This window comes from Pipistrellus kuhlii, unplaced genomic scaffold (assembly GCF_014108245.1).
Source record: "Pipistrellus kuhlii isolate mPipKuh1 unplaced genomic scaffold, mPipKuh1.p scaffold_m20_p_1, whole genome shotgun sequence".
Lineage (NCBI taxonomy): Eukaryota > Metazoa > Chordata > Mammalia > Chiroptera > Vespertilionidae > Pipistrellus > Pipistrellus kuhlii.
The window spans coordinates 14017245-14040000 of NW_023425404.1; the positions used below are offsets into that span (position 1 = coordinate 14017245).

Sequence of the window (22756 nt, forward strand, 5' to 3'; positions counted from 1 at the left end):
GTTAAAATTAAGTTCCCACAAACTTGTAGAACATTCTCCCTTCACGTAACAGCAAACATTCCGGGGCAAAAGTGTTTGAAAGGGATGGTCTTTACATCTCTTATTAACCTTTAATAGTCCATGGATTTGCAATCTCCTAAATAAACTAAATATATTTGTAATGTTTTCTTGTGTCTCAAAAAAGCAACTCACTGTATGAATGTACATTGGTCAATTTATTAACAGCATCGACATTTACACATTTTATAAATTATTTCCTCTCCAGTGTGACTCTCTCTCTAAAAAGACCTAAAGCTAAAAGAAAAAGAAGCATTCATTATGGACAACCTCCAGGCCAAGCAGAATATCAGACACCTTATTTACTCTGTTTAAGTGAATCTTCACAGTAACCCCACTAGGTACCAGCCTTCCTCCCAAGTTATCTTTCTTCTTTTTAAAAATGAAGAAGCTGAAGCTCACAGAAATGACAAAAGTGACTCAAGGTCACACCTCTAAAAAGTGAAGAAGTTGCAACTTTAATAGAGGTCTGACTCAAAACCCCATGTTCCTGCAAGCCTGGCATAGGGTCTCTCTGTTTGGGGATTAAGAAGGTAATGACAAATAAAAAATATGTCCATTATTCTGTATGGCTCTCTAATTGGCTAGCCCAGTTAAACTATTTTTTTCTTTACCACAACTTAATAAGCATGTCTCTTAGAAACGGGTCATCAAAGCAGTCTCTTGCAAAGCAAAGAATTAAGGAATTTGAGACTGGAAGCAGGAGCAGTTTTAGAGTTCTATTTTTACTCTGAAAAGAGAAAAATTCACCATACTGATCATCCAGAAATATCTAGTTCAACACTGCCCATATGATGACCAGAGATTGAACACAGAGTCTTGCAGGATACACAGAACCCAGCAGACAAGTCAAACATTTAGTGAAATAAATGAACATTAACTTGTTTTTCTTAGAATGTAATACAGTTAGGTTACATTGTCACAAACAAGCATTAAAAAGGCATATAAGAAGCAGTTATTTCCTCAAATTCAGTATGCACACAAATAAAAGGTATGTGCTATATTTCCTTCCTTTAAAACTTATCCTTTCAACTGTCTCTATTTGAATTGGTAACATCAATGTCTTTCTATAACCCAAGGTCAAAAAACCCAGTCATCTCTGATTCACTATTCACCTCCTGATTCCATATTCATTTCATTTCCAAGTCATTTTTAATTCTGACTCTGTAAACCCTCTGCTCAGTCCTGCTCAATTCTGAAGGGCATGTCCCCTGCTAGATTAGTGTCCTCCTTACCTTTCTCACAGGCACAGAAATATCCCTCCGGGAGCCTGCAATCTACCCTCATAACAATGCATTTGCCACATGGGGACAAGACTCATAATTCCAAACAGATGCTGACTTTACAACTCCCAGCCCACAAGTTTTCCACAATTAAATTGCTTATGATTCCACATGCTAAAAACCTGGCTCCATCCAGCCTGTCTTCCCAAAATCGCACCTCCGTTTACGTCTAGTAATTCATCCTATGCCCAAGCTAACTGATTCTGGTGGCTGTTCCCTTCTCCAGTTCTTTGCCTTACCATCTGGAATGACCTTCTTGCCAAATAAGCAATATCACCCATCCTTTAAAATTGAGTTCAAAGACCATTCTTCCCAACCAACCCTGACCTCTGAGGCTGGAAGTGATCTACGCCTCTGCTGCAATTATATAAAAATCTACTTGAAATTCTCTTTTGGAAATGAGTGGGTAGACTCTATTACAGTTTCTTGTATATCTCTCACCAATTGTAAACATCTAATATATATTACCTCAGTGTTTCCCATAGCACCTAGCCCGGTTCTTATACGTACTATCAGTTCGAAGAACATTCATGTAATCAATGTTACGGTAAGGGTTTTAAATCAAAGGGGAATATGTCTCCATCTGTATTACACAGGTGATCTTTGAGTTTAAAGAAAACAAAATCACATAATATTTTCCCAAGTATTCAATACCAAGTATGACAAAATCTAACTGCCTTAAATTTCAGAATTGGAGAATCAGATATGAGAAGAAAACAATATTCATTTATCAGTCGAGGCAGTTCAGGCAGAAAACATTTGTCGAGCTGTCAATCATCAGTCAACCCTACACAGAACACAAACACACACACAACACAGCCAGCATCACAGCATTTAACCAGATGCCTTACTTTGCGGTAGACTATCATGTTTGGAGAACTGTCCTCTGGGTCAGCAGTTGTCACTGCTCTTGGCTCCCCGGATCCCTGAGCCATCCTGGATGTCTTCACTCACTCTGCAAAAATAAATTAGCAGGTCATTAAGATATGCAAGAATTATATAAAGAGAGCTTTGCAATGCAAATAACTATGTCTTTGGGCAGGTGGCATGAAAACAAAGCATGATGTAAGAAATTATATGATTGTGGACGTATTGTCCACATACCGTATTTTTCGGACCATAAGACGCACCGGACCATAAGACGCACCAGTTTTTAGAGAAGGGAAATGAAGAAAAAAAGATTCTGAAACAAATAGTGTCCTAAAATATTTTATGTGCATTAAAACCCAACATCACAGTCATAAACACATGTAATCAACCCTGTGAAGTAAACAGCAGCATTTAGAACCATTTTAGAGCCGGGCAAGCACACAGAGACCACACAGAGCCGGGCAAGTAAAAAAACTTTTTTTTTTAAAGTATATGTGTAGGCTATATTTGGACCATAAGACGCAGGGACTTTTCCCCCACACTTCTGGGGGGAAAAAAGTGCATCTTATGGTCCGAAAAATACGGTACATCTTTCTAATTCCAAAGCAACATATTCTTTATTTTTCAGCCCAGAACTTTACACCTGAGGGGTAATCATATGCCAGCCTTAAGTAATCTCCTGAAGATGAATGAAACCAATCACTTTGATGTTGATTTTTTTTTTGCAAACTCATTCTATGATTAATTCTATGCATTAAAATATGAAAATTTTATCTGGGAAATGCAAATCAAAACCACAAGGAGATACTGCTTCATACCCACTGGAAGGTTACAATAATAAAAACAAAACTTCAAATAGCAATCATTGAAAAGGACATGGGTAAATTGGTACCCTTGTACATTATTGATAGGAATTGGAAAACATTTGGTGGTTCCTCAGAAATTAAATATAGAATTGCATATAACCTGACAATTCTACTCCTAAGAACTGAAAACAGGTATTCAAACAAACACTCAAACATGAAAACTCATAGCAGCACTATTGTCAAAATGTGGAAATAGCTCTATGTCCATCAACTGATGAATGAACGAAATATGGCCTACTCCTACAATGGAATATAATTCAGCCATTAAAAGTAATAAAGCACTGACACATGCTACAACACAGATTAATCTTGAAAGCATTATGCTAAATGAAAGGAGCTAGATACAAAAGGTCACTGCAATTGACTGAAGGTTTTTTGTCCCCCCAAAATTCACGTGTTGAAATCCTAATCCCAATGTAATAGTATTAGGAGGTAGGACCTTTGGAAAGTGATTAGTGCTCTGATAATAAAGGTTCCAGAGAGCTCTCTTATGAACCAGGAAACAGGCCCTCACAAGACACCAAATCTACCCCCAAGTCTTGATCTTGGACTTTCCATTCTTTAGAACTGTGAGAAGTAAATTTCTGTTGTTTATCAGCTATCCAGTCAATGGCATTCTATTACAGCAGCCTGAATGGACTAAGACAATGACATAGTGTAGCATTCCATTCACACAAAGTATATATAATAGAGAAATCTATAGAGACAGAAAGCAGATAGGTAGATACCAGCAATTGTAGACAGGAGAGATTGGGGTGACTGCTTAACGGAAATGGGGTCTCCTTTGGAGATGATCAAAACAGTTTTCAACTAGATAGAGCTGATGTCTGTAGAACACTGTGAATGTTCTAAGTGCCTCTGAGATGTATGCTCTAAAACGGTTAATTTTATGAGCATTGTTATGAATACAGGAAATGTGCTGTGAAAAAGGCAGTGATGACAGGAGAGAGGCTATTACGGTTTAAAATAAGAACTCGTGCATTTGTGAATTTCACCTCAATTAAGAAAAATGAATGTTTTTAATTTGACCTTTTAAAACATCTGAGAAGATAGCAATGAGACAAGGACAATATAGGGACTTTTTGAGTAAAGAAGCAAGTTCAGTTCTTGACATGACTTTGTATTTGCTGGGTGACCTCAAGCAAGTCCAATAACCTGTTGGGTGTTGGGTTCCTTTGTTAATTTTCTTTTAAAATGTACATGTGTAACATCTCCTGTGTAGCTAGAACCAAGCCAAGGCACCTTCCTCTACGTTGCTCTCATCAGTAAAATGTAACTTCCACCGACTACTCACAGCTAAGGGTCAAATAAATGAGTATAAAAGTGTCCTATAAAGCCATAAAAGTCCTATACAAATGTTATCTCTGATATAAGAGCCGGCCTGGGTTATTTGCACAAAATCCATAAGCTTTTCATCAAAGGAACTTTTATAAATACCATACTCGACAGAAAAGGCCATTACAATTTAAAAAGAAAAAAAAAACACCTCAGGAAACATTTTATTATAAAAGAAGTTGGTACTAAAAGTCATTCAATAAAAATTAATTTGGGCAAAAAACGGGGAAGAGATAGAAATTTGTAATTTATGCTAAGAATTTAATTACCCAAGATATCCCATTTGAATAATGTTGATTGCTTTCTTCATCATTTATGAATTAGGATGCGTTTTAAAAGCTAGATTACATGAAGAGATCAAGAGCATCATTCTATTATCCCTATCCATTGCAATATCAGTATTTCTATGAATATAGTACTACATGGAAACACTGATTATTATGCTAATCAGGGCTTTGAAAGTTAAATGAACACACTGCTTATTTATAAATAACTAATTATTTGTCTTAATGCAGAATATGACTGAGCATGAAAAACAAATTTTGAGTCCATTTATGTATGCTCATTTGTCTATGCAACAGAGCCATTCGGGGCTCTTATTGCTTTATTTTAAAATGAACACTTTCACTTTAATGAGTATATTATCTTCCACCTCAGAAACTGTGTTATAACAGTAAGGTTGGAAATGACCTAGAAATAATCATGCCAGTCCTCCCTTTGCTTTTCCCTGACTCTCCTCCCTGCCCCCCAACAGAAGCAGGCTGATGCCCCAGGATCTGAGCTGCTGAGTGAATGGAGTTAGTAATTCCAGTGAGTCTGGTATGTAATAGAAAGGTTTCCATTTTGATTCTTCCATCAACTCATTTTGAAACTCAAGCTAGTCATTTACCTTTTCTTTGTCTACTGGTATAAAATATAAATTCTAAAATACATTCTGGTCCCTATGTCAACAGTTGTTAGAGAGAGCTAAGCGCAAAACCTGTATAGGTAAGGATGTTCTGATTAAATTCATTGACTATAAAGCTGGTGTTCATGAAATTAAAGGAACAGATTCTCACTCATTACAATATGGTATAAAATATTTATTTTTAAATGAAGTACAATGGAATAGGAGTATTTTAAATGTAGTGGTAGAGGAAAACAAAACTTCTTCATGTTATTTACATATACTGCATGTATATACACAAAATAAATAATTCAGGGACTTTGGTTTTAGTATTTGAAGAATATGTTTTTCTGAAAACATGACTACATTTCAATAGACTCTCCAAGAAGAGACAAGATAGTTTTGTGGCTACAAGCTGGCCTATGTCATCAGACTGATCTACGTCTGGGTCCAGGCTCTACCAGTCACTACCCTGTTTCCCCGAAAATAAGACAGTGTCTTATATTAATTTTTGCTCCCAAAGATGCGCTAGGTCTTATTTTCAGGGGATGTCTTATTTTTCCATGACGAAGAATACGGTACACATTTATTGTTAAATGAAAATTAAGGAAATTTATTACCTGTATACAGTATGGTAGTACGGTAGTTGTCAACACAAACCAGACAAACTGTGAATCCTACAGTATCAAGAATTTACTCATTTATTCAATGACAATCATGTCATCATCTTCTGGAACATCATCATAACAATCCAAATCCTGAATTTCCTGGTAAATTTCTTGTGACTCCATTTCTTTCAGAATCAGTGGACCAAATCTCTCAGGTTTAGCCTAGGGGGGCCTTATTTTCGGGGGATGCCTTATATTTCACTCAGAAGTCTTATTTTTGGAGGATGTCTTATTTTCGGGGAAACACATTAGGTAAGGATGTTCTGATTAAATTCATTGACTATAAAGCTGGTGTTCATGAAATTAAAGGAACAGATTCTCACTCATTACAATATAGTATAAAATATTTACTTTTAAATGAAGTACAATAGAATAGGAATATTTTAAATTTAGTGGTAGAGGAAAACAAAACTTCTTTATGTTATTTACATATACTACATGTATATACACAAAATAAATAATTCAGGGACTTTGGTTTTAATTTTTGAAGAATATGTTTTTCTGAAAACATGACTACATTTCAATAGACTCTCCAAGAAGAGACAAGATAGTTTTGTGGCTACAAGCTGGCCTATGTCATCAGACTGATCTACGTCTGGGTCCAGGCTCTACCATTCACTAGCTGTGTGACCTGAGGCAAGTTACTTTACCTCTCTGTGCCTTAGTTTTCTTATCTGTCACAAACCTGTCCCGGCATAGTGGGAAGCCTTCTGAACTGGGAGCCCTGGTTCCTCCACCTAGTCTGCAACTAACTAGCTGTTGGAATCAGGTTAAGCCATGGCTTCTCTGCATCCCAACTGGACATTGACTATAAAACCCAGCATTCTTAGTATTCCCTCCAGTTCTGACCTAGAACTCAGAACTTCCAATTTCTAAATTTCCTTCAAAGACTCACCAGAATGTTCCACGCTACCTCTCTTCCATCACCACTGCCTATATGCTAACCCAACTCCTCCATTCGTGAGTGCTCATGCCAATCACAGAAGTGGGAGTAAGCTTTCCTTCCCAGCCTTAGCATGCCTCCCCCTGAAGCAATTCCTGTAATACCACCACCCACCTCTAGGTGCCACAACACAACATTTATCCTTGGAGCAAATGCTGAGCATCCAATCCCAAGGCTTGGTGGGAGGTCCTAGAGATAGAAAGATAAATCAGACACAGGTGCTCTCATTAAAGTGTTCAGAGTCCAGCAGGGGTGACAGACATGTCCACAAAAGCAGGACATTGTAATGTGTGGGTGTTCAGTTATAACGAGCTGGAGGATGTGGCCACTGATATGAGAGCAGGGTGAACGGGAGTCTAGGGAAGGCAGAAGAGGACAACGGAACCTAGGTGATGACACAGGCATGCACATCTAAAGACCCAGAAGTATAGACGCTCAAGAAGAAAAAGAACACATGAAGATGATCTGATCTCAAGGAGATTACGTGGGAGAACAGCCAAATGTGGAGAGTGAAATAACAGGGATTCCCACCTGTCTGGAGTCATGACTTTGTTTCCTTGTTTATCAGAGATCTCCTCTATGAGAAAGCCAGTTCTAGTGAGTGGAGTATCTGTTGATGGGGCTCACCCTGTATCCCTGGCATCTAGAACAGGGCCTGGCACAGAGCTGGTACTCAAATATTTTTGAATGAATAATGGAACTGATAAGACTCTGCCAAGATGCAGTGAACTTCTTCGGGAACACTCACCTAGATGGCAAGCCATTAAAACTGCCCAACAGAGAGGGCTCTTTCTCAACAAAGCCCTATGTATGGAATCACACATGACTCTCCCCAGGGTATATGGATAGGGATCAGCCCTGAACTCAGGAACCCACTTTTGGAATCCATGAAAGACATGTGGGAGAGTGGGAAGTACAGTGAGGAGATCCCCTTTGAATAAGAGAACAATTGAGCATCTCTGATTCAAGCGCTGATTAGCACATATTGTGAAAGTTGGGACTGCAATTTACTCCAAATCTATATTGCATTTGTAGCTCTTAGTTATGGCAAATGCCAGCTGTTTTCCTTTGTAATGGCAGCTTCTCTGGAGCAAGCTAAGCTTAGGGCCCAGCAGATAACAATGCCGTTCAGAGCAGGTAGGCAAGACCCAAGGATGTGGAAAAGGAATGGGTGTTACAGTCAGACCATGACCTGCACCTCAGCTCTGGCCACACCAAGGCTGCTGTGGGCCTTGGGCAATTGAATCCCCATCCTCAGCTTCCAGCTCTTCACCTGGAAGATGAGAACCTTCTACTCTGCAGGATTGTTTTTGGAGAATAAGTCATGCAAACTTCTTAGCAAAAACCAAACAAACAAACAAAAAACGAAGATAGCAACTGACTATCAGTCTTGTTCTGTGCCAGTATTTGGCCAAATGAAATCCCCAGGCCACCTGCACCAGAATGACTAAAGAATCCCTTCCCCGATCCTCACATATTCTGCCTGGGTGCATAGGAGAGGAAGCTGGGGTGGAACTCTACAATTACACCACAATGCCACAAAAATCATTGTCACATACAGCTGAAAACCTTAAGATGTCACTCCTACCACTCTTAGTGCCCAGTCCTCACAACTCTATGCAGGAAAATGTCTTGTAGGAGAGGTCATCATATGCTGACTGTAATATAGTCTGAACATTTATGCTGCCATCTAAGTGTCCTGTTGATGTTATTGCCTGTCCTCCATGTTTTATCAAATTCATATTGTTTGCCTCGGGCCATTAAAACCCAATGGATTTTTCTCAGACAAAGGCAATGTTATGCTCTTCAGGAAAAAAAAAAATTTATAAGACGTGTACTATCTCAGTAATATAAGCTTGTTTATATAGTTCTAATCTGACTGAGTGGGCAGAAACCTCAAGGGGAAGAAAGGAAGAAAATAGGTATAAAGAACAAATAACTCTTCCTGCTATAGCAGAGTCTGCCAACCTGGCATTTCCTATATGCTCCAGACTCAGGTGATAAATGACAGATCGAGTGTCTGTGGCAGGTAATCGCTAAAGATCCAAAAACAAGGAGACAGAACTCAATGCCCAGGGGACAATTTTGATCGCAATGCTAGGTACCCAGTATTTTACTGAGATATAATTGCTTAATCACTCAGGCCTTCAGTTAGAATTCCGTGGTTCCCAAAAGCTGATCAAGGACCTGAACCTGACTAGCAGACTCAAAATCACCTGGGGGAGATTCTAAAGACACATGCTCCTGGTTCCCATGCTCCAGAAAGTCTTTTATTATTACTAGAGGCCCAGTGGTAGGAAATTCGTGCGCAAGTGGGTCACTAGGCCTGGCCAGTGATCAGGGCCGATCAGAACCATCTCACCCAATCCCGATCAGGGTCGGGCCAAACCAGGGCCTGCCACCCAGGTGGAGGGACTGTGAGAGGATGCTGGCCAAGGGGAGGAACCAGCCATGGGAAGGGACCGTGGGAGGTTGGTCAGCCACAGGAGATTGGCTGTGGGAGTGCACTGACCACCAGAGGGCAACTCCTGTGTTGAGCATCTGCCCTCTGGTGGTCAGTGTGCATTATAGTGACTGGTCAACCAGTATTTTGATTGTTCAGGTCCTTTGGTCTTAACAGTCACTTAGGCTTTTATATATTAATATATAGATCATTATTAATAATAATAATTGATGAGAAAGAGAAACAGCAATTCATTATGCATTCATTAGTTGCTTTTTGAATGTGCCCTGATTGGAAATTAAACCTGCAACCTTGGTGTATCAGAACAATGCTCTAACCAACTGAATTTCCCAACTAGGGCTGTTTTAGAACTCTAATTTGGTTGGTCTAGGGCAGTGGTCAGCAAACTGCGGCTCGTGGGCCACATGCGGCTCTTTGGCCTTTTGAGTGTGGCTCTTCCACAAAATATCACGTGTAGGCAGACACATACAGTGCAATTGAAACTTTGTGGCCCATGCACAGAAGTCAGTTTTTGGCTCTCAAAAGAAATTTCAATGTTGATATCTGGCTCTGTGGACTAATGAGTTTGCTGACCACTGGTCTAGGGTGGTCCCTAGAGATTTAGGATTTAAATATTCCCTGGGTGATTTGGCAGCACAGGCAAGCTTTGGAACCATTGACCTAGATTCCATGGAGCCTGCCTTCTCTTCACCTGATCCCTCCATCCCTTCCCATGTCACAGTCATGCGAAGTTGGGCTCCTTTAACTTCCCTTGTATTCAGGCAAAAACTCACTCTAATAGATAAATCCAGGGGTATGGGATGGAAGAACTGGCTCTCAATCCTGGCCTTGCCACTTCAGTGCTGTGTGCACAAGTAACTTACTGCTATGCTTCTTTAGCCTCTCTGAGACTTGGTGTCCTCATCCAGAAAATGCAACACTAATCACCCTGCTTCCATGGTCCTCAGTCTGGCTGCTCAGAATCACTCAGGCAGAGCTTCATGGCAACTGTAACAAGTGGGTGTTACTCCTACTCTACAGGTGAGAAAATTGAGTAACTCACCCAAAGTAACACAGCTTGTCAGCCAGAAAACTAAAATTCAAACTCAGCGCTGACTTCAATACCCACAGACTTGCAATGGTCAGTCTTGATATCCAGTGAAATCAGCTATATAGAGTATTTAAAACAAAATTGTGTGAATTTATATTAAATTTAAGTATATACCCAAATATAAAACATTAGCACCTGCCGAAACCAGTTTGGCTCAGTGAATAGAGCATCAGCCTGTGGACTGAAAAGTCCCAGGTTCAATTCTGGTCAAGGGCATGTACCTTGGTTGTGGGCACATCCCCAGTGGAGGGTGTACAGGAGGCAGCTGATCAATGTTTCTCTTTTTAACTATCTCTCTCCCTTCCTCTCTGTAAAAAATAAATAAAATACATTTTTTTAAAAACACTTAGCACCTATGTCCTATATAATAAAAGAGTGATATGCAAATTAATCATAACTCCACTACACCCACAAGCCAATTAGGAGTGAATATGCAAATAAACCCAACCAAGATGGCTAAGGCCACAGAGAACAGGAGGGAGGCTTGGGTTTCCCTAGCAATGGAGGAACCCAAGCTTTCTGCACACCCTGGCAGGCCCAGGCCTCCACTTAAGGCTATAAAGTTTCAATAATAGAAGATACATAAGTCCCAACAGAAATGGCTACCACCACGGAGCGAGCAGAAGGCTTGGCTCTGCTCCAGGCTACAAAATTTCAATTGTAGAAAATAAATAAACCCCAGATACAAGGGCCTCTGCTTGGATTGCCAGGGGGCGTGGCCTGCCTGCAAACCACCACAGGCCCCTCACCCAGGCCACCCCACACCCAGAGGGAATCCCCACCCTGATCCAGGACACCCTTTAGGGCAAATCAGCTGGCCCCCACCCATGCACCAGGCCTCTGTCCTGTCTAATAAAAGAGTAATATGCAGATTGACCATCACTCCAACACACAATAGCTGCCCCCATGTGGTCAAAGATCATGCCCCATGTGAATACAAGATGGCAACCACAAGATTCTTGTGGGGGAGGGCAGTTGTGGGTGACCAGACCAGCAGGAGAGGGCAGTTACGGGCAAACAGGCTGGCAGAGTAGTGGTTAGGGGGTGATCAGGCTGGCAGGCAGAAGTAGTTAGGGGCAATCAGGAGGCCAGGCAGGTGAGCAGTTGGAAGTCAGCAATTCTGGATTGTGAGAGGAATGTCCCAGATTGGAGATGATGCAGGCTGGAGGGACACACACATACACACACCCCATGCACGAATTTTGTGCACTGGGCCTCTAGTATTATATATAAAGTACTTAGTACTAGATACTACTGCACATAGTACAATCAATATACAGTAGGTCCTTATCTACCTTGTAGTTTCCTCTGTCTACTTCCTTGTGTCTCAGAGAAGTTGACTTGCCCATTTCAATCTCATCTTAAGACATATATACAGGGGGAAACATATATATATATATATATATATATATATATATATATATATATATATATATATATATGGGAGAGGTCAATGGGGGAGAATAGGGACATATGTAATACTTTCAACAACAAAGATTTTTTAAAAGACCTATATATAAATACAACCCTCTCTGGGTTGCCACAGCTCCATGACTAAACAAACTAATCTTTCGAAACTTCTCATAAAGAAAAGTATTTTTGCATTTCCTATATTACACAGTAATCCTAAAAATTAAGCTAGGAGGGAGTAGAAAGTTCTTCACACAACAGGACGTGCTTGGCCAAGTGATGTGCCCCCAAACCTGTTAACACCATCACTACTTGAAGCTCAGGTCCACCCAGGAGTCTCCTCTTCCCGGGGCTCTGAACTCCACACTGTCCTGGACACCCTCAGACGCTGCCAATCCCCACTGATTCTTCCTGCCTTTTGAGCTCTTCTCTTTGAACGTTAATCTTCTGTGACTTAATGAAAACCTGGCTTCCTCCTGTAGCCCCTTGTCCTCACCCCATATATCAAGACCAGGATGGAAGGTAAGCATCCTCCTTGTTGTCCGTTGCAGTTTTAAATGACGTCCCTACCATGTTCCTACCAAAATCCTTGTTCTTGTGACACTCAGATCCTCAGACTATGCCTCCTCCTTCCCATCATCACTTCTGTGTCACCCCTCCCTCCTCTTATGCCCTTTCATTTCCTGAAGATTGGGTTCTGGTTCTCAACCTTTTAGTCAACCTTGGTGACTGTAACATCAGAATCAAAGACCTAATTGACAAGCTGGTTTCTCTATCCTTTTTAGTTCCTCATCTGAATCTTTTCTTCCATGACTTCTCCCCAGCCACTGCCTTGCACGGCCACATGCTAAACCTCATCATCTCCAGTGCCTGGACCACTCAGATCACCTACTCTGTCCACCTTCCCTCTTTACAGCTCAGCTACTCTACATTCACTGCAAACATCCTCCAAACTTATTTAGACATTCAACCTACAACTTTAGTTTTTTCTTCTCTCACTAGCTCCATCATTATAATCACTCAGTCGCTCCCTTGCAAATATCCTCAACTCCCTTCCCTCCCCCTTTCTGTGTCATATTTCCTGGCAAATCCCCAATATTGAGAGAACCTGAGTATCCACCATACAATATCCATACAATATCTGAATATCCAAGATCACATCCAAACAGGTGAACACTTTGGGATGGGGTGAGGCAGGGGTAAAGAGGAAATCACACAACCAGGCTGACTTAGTGGCATTTTAAATTCATGAACACAAACTTTAAATAACTTAGTTAATACTCCTCACCAGATCTAAAACGTTTTCCTACCAAGTTTGATCTCCTCTTCTGGATTGGTTACCTCATGACTTCCGCTTGTTCAAACTTACAGTCTCAGTTGACGAGGTCACTTCAAACTCCACTGAAGAAATGGAAGCCAGCAGAGGGCAGGTCTCGCATCTTGGGACACCCTCACCTTAATCATTCTGTAAGTCGTCTTCCCTCCCATTGCATCAGAGAAAGAGTTGCTGCACTTACTAACGAAAAGTTGTTCCACATTTTTTCTTAAGTAGAAGGTTAGAGAACATTTCTCCTCCCCTCACCCTACCACCCCATCAATGGGCTCTAGTATATTAACAGTGAGTTACAGCAAAAAGACCTCTAAAACACAAACTCTCCGAGGAGCACTTAGGAAACTTATAGTCAAGGGAGGAGACTAAAACAAAAAACCAATGCTTCTGGCACCTACAGCTACAGCAAACATTAAACAGCCCAACCCTTAGCCAAATGAAATAAAGCCCTCCTCTAACGGCCAGGCTGTCTCAGCTCCTAATATCTCACACATTGTGTTTGGCTTTTAAGCAGTCATCAGAGCCAGACTCAGATAAGACACAGATGTTGAAATTATCTGAAAGGGAATCCAAAATAGCATATGTTAAGACTTTTAATGGGATTACATATGTTAAGACTTATAATGGGAAAAGTAGGTGGTAATTAAACTCAGAGACAGAATTATTTTTTCATCCTTAAAAAGAGAAATGCTAAAAGTCAAAAACACTGTAATAAATTAAGAATGCTCATTAGTAGACTCTAAATAGCCAAGGAAAGAATCAGTGAAGTTCAGTGAAGATTCATAGAAACTTACCAAATGAGAAAGAAAAAGAATTTTTTTAAAAATAGAATAGCATATCTGTGGTTCAATAGCAAAAGATGTGACATAAGTGTAATTGTAACACCAGGAGGAGAAGAAAAATAAGTAAAAGAAATATTCAAAGGAGTAATGCCTGACAGCTTTCCAAAGTTAATAAGATACACCAAACCTCAAATCCAGGAAGATCAGAAAACACCAGACAGTGTTGAAAAACACAAACAAAAACCACTACACCTAAGCGTATTATATTCAAAGTGCAAAAAATCTGAGAGAGAGAAAATCTTGAAAGAAATCAAAAGAAAAAAACACCTTAACATATAAAGGAACAAGTATAACATTTACACAGGGCTTCTCAACAGAAACGACACAGATGGGAGAGTAGAGTGAAATACAATTTTGATAGAAAAACACCACACAACTAGAATTCTATATCAGGTGAAATTATACTTCAAAAGTGAAGGAAAAATAACAACTTTCTCAAACAAAGAAAAACTGAGCAAGTTCACTAGCAAATTTGCCCTGCAAGAAATGCTAAAGGAAGTTTTTCAGATACAGGAAAATTAAATAGGTCAGAAACTTGGGTCTACAAAAAGAAAGAACAAGCATCGAGGAGGAGATAAACAAAGGAAAAATACAGTCTTCTATTGTCTAATTCTTAATTAACCTAAGAGAAAGAAGTGAGACTCTTTTGAGCAATGTTCATGGAAAAGAAGAAATACTATACTTTAACAGACTACAAAATCAATGTCTAACACAGAGTTCCAGAATAACCTTGACCATCAACTAGTTCAAGGTTGGCAAAGTCGGGCCTGGGGTACAAACTTAACTGGTTGTCTGTTTTTGTATAATCTATGAGCTAAGAATGGTCTTTACAATTTTTAAATTGTCAACAAAAGTTGAAAGTATTTAATAGTACATGAAAACTATAAATATCAAATTTCTGTGTCCATGAAGTTTGATAAATAAACTCGCATTTGTCTACTGTCTATGGCTGCTTTTAGGCTACAACAGCAGAGTTATATAGTTTCAACAGAGACCATATGGCCTGCAGAGCTCAAAATATTTACTATTTGGTCCTTTACATAAAAGATTTTGTGAAAATGAAATCATAGGTTAAAAATATATATGTTTTATGTTCCCTGAACAAGTCCAATCACTTAATTTTTTCAGAGGATGAAACTAAGGCCTGGAGAAACTGAGTTATATTCTAAATGTCATCTTGCTGGTGAGTAATAGAACCAGTACTAGAATCTGGGTCTTGAGAGCCTCAGTGCCTCTCCTCTCACATGAGAGAACTTACATTTTATAAGGATGGGTGCTAAGATTACACTGACGAATATTACTAATACTACTGACTCCGGGGACTGCAGAAGTAACATTTTATTATCCTCTTGGTTTACATGAAAGATTGCGTGACTGCTAGAGAAGACGTAGGAGTGACAGAGGAGCTTTGCCAATTTTTACACACAAGACGGGGATGACTAAGATAAAAAGGATGACGTGTTCCCAGGGGATCCAAGAAGAAAGGCACTCCTCTTGGCTTCCTTTAAAGAAGAATGTCAGTTTTGTTTCCTTGGAGTTTTGTTATTTTCTTTCTTCGGTTTTTTTTTTTTTTTTTTTTTTTTAAGAACAGGCAAAAACAGTCTCTTTTTACCCTCAACCTAGGCATTTAAATATCGGTGCATCTCTTCTGTGCTTCATAATGCCTGCACTTGGAGCAGCAATAGCAGGCTTTTCATCTGCTGGAGACAGCAGATGTAACAAAAGAAAGATATATTCATAAAGCTCATCAGGCAGAAGCAATACAGGTCAAAGAAATAACAGGTTTTTGAATAGGTTTCTGAGGGGGTTTTTGTTACCGGGAAGAAGACAAAACATCATACAATTAGAATGTACCGCTTCCTACAATGAGGGTCTAACCTACAACAGAACAACCCTTAAGAACTAGAAAAGCTTGATAACATTTTTAAAAAAGAGAGCTCCCAAGGTAATGAGTACATATGGGGAGGGTTGTTCTGTTGCATGGACTGGGAGTGAGTAAGGGCAGAGTGGGGGGAGGGAGTAAGGGCAGAGGGGAGAAAGGAGGTGAGCTGGACACTCCATGCAACTATTGCCTTAACCATTTGGTCAATTTCAATGTGTGTGCATGAAAATACTCTTAGCAAATTTTGAATGTGAAAGAACTGCTTAATCTGATAAAGGATAGTATAAAACACAACAACCATAATATTTAATAGTCACACTTTGAAAACTTTCCCACTGAGATTAGAAATGAGACAAAGATACCCACTATGACCACTTCTATTCAGCATTGTATTAGAGGTCTTAGCCAAGGCAACAGGCGAAAAAAACAAACAAAACCTAAATAAAAACATAATGATTGCATAGGAAAAAGTAAACACTGTTTTGCCAGTAATTTGATTGTATACATGGAATGTCCATAATAATCTACATGGCGCTATTAGAATTAATAAGTGTGTTAAGTAAAATCACTGGATACAAGGTCACTATATAAAAACTGATTGTACATATTCACAATAACTGGGAAAATTACGTTTTTAAAAGATATCACTTATCTATACTAATAAAAGCCTAGGTGGCATCTCACCCTCGTGTCATCACAAGATGGCTTCACCCATGTTGTCACAAGATCAGAGGAGGGCAGTTGGGGGCAAGATCAGGCCAGCAGGAGAGAGCAGTTGGGGGCAACCAGGCCAGCAGGGGAGGGCAGTTGGGGGCAATCGGGCTGGCAGGGGAGCAGTTAGGGAGTGATCAGGATGGCAGACAGAAGCAGTTAGGGGCAATCAGGTAGGCAGGCAAGTAGTTAGGAGCCAGCAGTCCTGGATTATGAGAGGGATGTCAGAATGCCCCAAGGGATCCCATATTGGAGAAAGTGCAGGCTGGGCTGAGGGACACCACAGCGCCCCCCTCCCACCATGGACAAATTTCATGCACCAAGCCTCTAGTAATGTATAAAATAAGTTCAAATACTAAGACTATATCTCAATAAAGGTGTACAATACCATTATAATATAGAGAAATACAGAACACTAACAGAAATAACAGGTCTAAATAAATGAAGGACTATAGCATATTAATAAATTGAAATAATCAACATTCTAAAGACATTAATTGTGGCTAGAGATTTAATGCATTCCCAATCAAAATCTCATCAAAAAATTATTTTAAATTTATATAGTGATGCAAATGGCTAAGAATAACCAAGCTATTCTTAAATAAGAACATAGCTGGAGGGCATACACTTCTGGATATCAAGACTTATTGAGCTATATTAATTAAGACAGTATGGTATGAGTATAAGAATAGACAACTTGAGCCAAAACCAATTTGGCTCAGTGGATAGAGTGTCAGATTGTAGACTGAAAGGTCTCAGGTTCGATTTTGGTCAAGGGCATGTACATTGGCTGTGGGCACATCCCCAGTGGGGGGGGGTGCAGGAGGCAGCTGGTCGATGTTTCTCCCTCATCAATGTTTCTAGCTCTCTGTCCCTCTTTCTCTCCCATCCTCTCTGTAAAAAAAAATCAATAATATATATATATATTTTTTTTTTATTTTTTTTTAAGAATAGACTACTTGAACAATGAAAGGAGCTAGAAAGCAGAGAGAGACCCACATATAAATGATCCTATCCAATTTATAACAAAGATGACATTTCAAAGCAATGGAAAAAAATGAGATTTTTCAATAAATAGTGCTGGGTTAACTGGATATACATTCAGAAAAACAAAATAAATATGGATCCTCTCTTTATGCCATAGATAAAAACTTCAGATGGATTTTTTTTTTCTTAAAATGCAAAACAAAAGGCCTAAAAAAATTGGGAGAACAGATTCATGACCTTAGGGTAGGCAAAAATTTCTTAAGCAAGCACAGAATAAAAATAAGCATAAAGGAAGAGTTTGACAAATTGGATTATATTAAAAGTAAGATCTCTTATTCATTAAAAGAGAATTAAATGTCAAGAGCCACAGAGTAGGAAAAGATATTTTAAATACACATACCTGGTAAAAATATTTGTTTTAAGAAAGAAAACTCCTACACTAAATCAATAAGAAAAAGATAGGCAATCCAATTGATTATTGGGCAATGAAATTAAATAGGGACCACAAATGATTAAATAAAAATGACCAAAACAAAACACATTAAAAAGGCACAACATCATTAGTTATTAGGAAACACTGACGCCACCATGAGATACCACTATATACCCAGCTGAGTGGCTAAAATGCAAAAATTTGACAATCTCAAGTGTGATACAAATATGTAGGAAAATTGAAACACTTATAAACTGATGACAGGAGTATAAATTGATATACCACTTAGAAAAACTCTTTGTAAAGACTTACTAAAATTGAATAGATATACTCCATGTTCCAGCAATCCAGTCTTAGGTGTATACAAAACAAAAATGCATTTATATGTGCACTAAAATCACACATAAAAAAGTTTATAACAACATTATTCATAGTAGCCCTAAACTGAAAACATCCCAAATGTCTATTAACAGTAGATGAATAAACAGTTTATGAAATATTATAGAGTGGATTGCTACAGAGTAATAAAATGGATAAACTACTGCTATACATCACAAGAAATTTATTGTTTGATTAATTTTTCTATCAATGTTGTGCATAAGAAGCCACAAAGAGTGTATGTGTGTGTGTGTGTGTGTGTGTATTTCCATATATATGTCATATATTTCAAAAATAAAAGCATATGGTGACAGAAATCAGATTAGTGGTGATCACTGGGGGAAAGGGAAGAAGCATGAGGTGTTTCCTGAGGGAAAGATAATATTCTATCTCTTAGGAGAGATAACATGGTTGACAATTCATCAAGCAATGATTTGTATGCTTCCTTGAAAATATGTTATACAAACAGAATTCTATGTTTAAAAGAAGAATAGTGCAAATATTCTGACAAAAGAATATAGCATCTCTGGTTTGCAAGGTGGGACTCGAGACATCTCAGAAAGAGCAATGCAAAATATATATATAATTGCAGGCATACGGTCGCAGGAATGGTGGAGGACCCAGAGGTGGTGTCTGTCACCACGATACACCCGCACCCTGATGTTTGTGCAGTAGGCAGGAACCAGAAGTAAGAATCATTGAATGAGAGAGCTGGTGTAGAAGAGAAACGAGATTAGAAACACACCATTGGAGGACTGCCTCACATTATCTGAAAACTACACTTGGGATAGTGAAAGTCTTCCAACTCTTTAAAAGAGTTCAGAACTCTCAAAGAGTGGTTGAAAAACTCTGCATTTGTTCTTCATAACTCTCCACTGCCCAGAAAACAAAACCCAGTCCTTCGGCCAGTTTAGAAGATGGATGCAGTTACTGTTTCTGATTGCCCAATATATTCTTTTGCTATCAAATTTGCTTCCAATGATAGGAAAAGGTGGGCCTGTGAACTATTCTGGCCAGAATATGCTGTGTCACTAAACACACTGATTGCACTGAGGTAGACATATGACTCTAATCGGGACTGATCAAGATCCTTCACTAAGACTGAGATAAGGACACTGTACTATAAGTATTGAATAAAAACATCCCTTCCCTATGTTGAAAGGATAGAACAGTACACATATGAATGACCATATACGTTTTCTCTAGAGTTACAGAAGGAGGAAGTCAAGATGATAAGGTATCAAGTAAGAGTGCTGAGATAGCATTTATGTCCCTGGATCCAAACATGCCTGAATTCCCAGGTAGATGAGTCAGATAAATTCCTTTTTGCTTGAGTTGGTTTGAATTTTACTTTAGTTTTTTTGTTTTGTTTTTGTCCACATCCTTGAGAGCCTTGAATCACCATAATGATCATCACCACGAAACATCATCACCATCATCTATCTGACATTTAAGTCTCTCAATAGACTGGTCCTAATTTGCATTTCTAGTCTTGTCAAGCACTGTTCATCTTCATATAATTAACAACATGACCCATCTCAACCACAGGGAACTTTCTCCCACCAAGAATTCCCAATAACTAAATTCAACTTAAACCAATCTATCTCCAAATACATGTTTATTTTTGTTCTTGTTGTTGGTAAACCTCACCCAAGGATATTTTTCCATTGATATTTAGAGAGAGTGGAAGGGATTGGGAAAGACAGAGAGAGGAAAGCATCCATGTGAGAGACACATGCATTGGTTGCCTCCTGCACATTCCCCAACCAGGGCCTGAGATGGAGCCTGCACAGAGGTACATTCCCTTGAACAGAATTGAACCTGGGATCCTTAAGTCTGTGGACCGATGCCCTATCCACTAAGCCAACCCAGTCAGAGATCCAAATACACTTTTGAGAGCCAACTAGTTGCTCCTGTTAAGGACAATTGGAAAATATAAGAAACTGGGCATTAAACAAAATTTTTTTAAGCTGGGGAGGGGGTTGTAAGGCAGATAACAGGCAAGGAAAGCAGTTTTTGCAGAGATGCATTTGAAAGCTAAAGGAAGCCAAAGAAATGAAAACCTGGAATTGATAGCATACTTTGGCAAGAAGCTAAATACCCTATGCATTGGGGTGAGATATCTGAGAACTTCCGAATCAGTCATGCCAAGCAAGTGATATAAAGTTCATCCCAAATTTGTCCACTTTACCCTTGAGCCACAGGAAGATCCAGGCGTCAGTGGTCACCCTCTCAGTCTGAAAGTCTAAAAAGCATTGACCATTTGGACAGAGAGCCTGACACAGTGGGGGAAATGCAGGAATTGTGCATTGACTGCAATAGAGCAAAACCACGTGTACGTATTTCACTGCAGGGGCATAAACTCCGGAAAAACAGTAAGAAGTAAGTAAAAATGCATTGTGGCACACCCTCTGTTGTCAACAGAAGGTGAGGTAAATGTCACTCATACTCAACTTTGTTTTCTCAGTTGTCTTTTGGTGAACATAAATATTCATTAAACAGTTTTGCTTGCAACACTACCCCTCTTTCACCTATCCCTGTTTCCCCGTGAGTTTGAAGTTCATCAGCAGATTTATCCTGCCTGAAAGATTTCTAAAGACCTGGCTCTCAGTAGGGGGTATTAAAAATTTTTTGTACCTTTGTCCTTTTACTTACACTGAAACAAATCAAGCACACTCTTGCTACCTAATCCATTGGCCCTCCAATGTCCAACTGACCCACTCAACCCCTCCCTCATTCCACCTATATGTGTCTGTCTTACCGCATTCTGTTTCTCCATCTTCCCCACCCCTGCTCCCCACACCCCACAGAATTTTCAACTTTTTGAAAACAACCATATCTGATCATCATCATCATCCAGAAAAGTTGTTCGGGGTATTAGGGCTTACCACCAATGTGGACAAGCCGGGAGAGGAGCGGGGAAGACCTTACACCAACTGAGTGACTAGAGCCATGGTCGGCAAACTGCAGCTCGTGAGCCACATGTGGCTCTTTGGCCCCTTGAGTGTGGCTCTTCCACAAAATACCACGGCCCTGGGTGAGTCTATTTTGAAAAAGTGGTGTTAGAAGAAGTTTAAGTTTAAAAATTTTGGCTCTCAAAAGAAATTTCAATCGTTGTACTGTTGATACTTGGCTCTGTTGATTGATGAGTTTGCCGACCACTGGACTAGAGAAAGAATTCCCCCTCCACTCCCTTCCCCTGACTCAATCAGAGATTTCCAGGAACACACTCTTTCAGTAATGCCCTCAAAGCAATCACAGTTTCTCAGGCCTCAGTAGTGCTAAGTCATTTCCTCTAATGTCACCTACCCCGGCCTAAGGGTAGAAGCTAGCAGCCAAGTGCCTATTACCTGCCACTCTCAAAGTTAAAGTACCTTCCCCTCAAAAAAAAAAAAAAGTATCTAAAATAGAATCAATACATTTATCCTTTCAGAATGCATGCTTTCTATTTTGACCAGCTGCTGAATCAGTCTTTGTTTTAGGATGTATGGTCAGCAAAATAACAGAATGGCACCTTCCTGCTTGGTTTGGAATCCGAACACCGTAGCACTTCCATAGCAGCTTAAGAGAAGAATACACCGGACATTTTTTTTTTTAAGTGGTTGTCTTTCTTCTTAGAGAAGTCGCAAACAGAAAGAAACACAGCTCCAACAAGTGTCTGGTTTGGATTGGGCAATGGAGATCTACCCAACACTTTCTAATTGGAATGAGCTGCTAAGGATTAAAAATGTGTGGCAACAACAGGGTTTGCTGAGCAGCTCAGTCTCTTTGCTTGAACACAGCTCTCACCCACCCCTAATGCTTCCCAGGCCTGGAATGCAGTCCAGATGCCATTCATCATCGCACAGGGGTGGCTGTTGGGCTTTTAAGGGGGAAAGAGTGTCTCTATCAAAAATGGGACAGAGGGTCCCCTGTTTCAAGAAAACTTAGTTCTCACTCTGAGAGCAAACAGTAATTGGTTTAACAACCAATTATCGTCAATACCTCTCACCTGAAAAGCTTGCCGTGACTCCTCTCTTCAACTATAAAATTTCTATTTCCCACAGCCTGCCTCTTCCGGATCTGATTACACTATATAATGTTCTCTCTCTGAATGGAACTGTATCTACTGTCTTTGTCATCTATTTGCTATCTAGCCTACCTTATAAAATTCCACACCTTCTTTTCACTTAATATCCCTCATTGTTAATTTCCTGTTTATTTCTATTATCTTCAAGACAACTGAAATGAAGTTCTCAAAGGTAGGGTTTCTGTCTATTCGCCACCTTGTGATATATCAGAGAGACTCAGGCCTTTGGGTTCAGGTAAGAGCTGAGTTTAA

At 39.6% G+C, this 22756-nt stretch overlaps 1 protein-coding gene across 12 annotated transcripts in view; it reads right to left on the reverse strand.

Moving 5' to 3' along the window:
• RGS6 (regulator of G protein signaling 6) overlaps positions 1-22756 on the reverse strand; it is a 467079-nt gene that overhangs the window by 436770 nt on the left and 7553 nt on the right. For all 12 annotated transcript variants that reach the window (XM_036432407.2, XM_036432400.2, XM_036432418.2 and 9 more), the window contains exon 2: positions 2192-2295. In XM_036432407.2, coding sequence (XP_036288300.1) covers positions 2192-2275 — 84 coding nt within the window. In that variant the 5' untranslated portion in view covers positions 2276-2295. The remainder of the gene's footprint in view (positions 1-2191; positions 2296-22756) is intronic.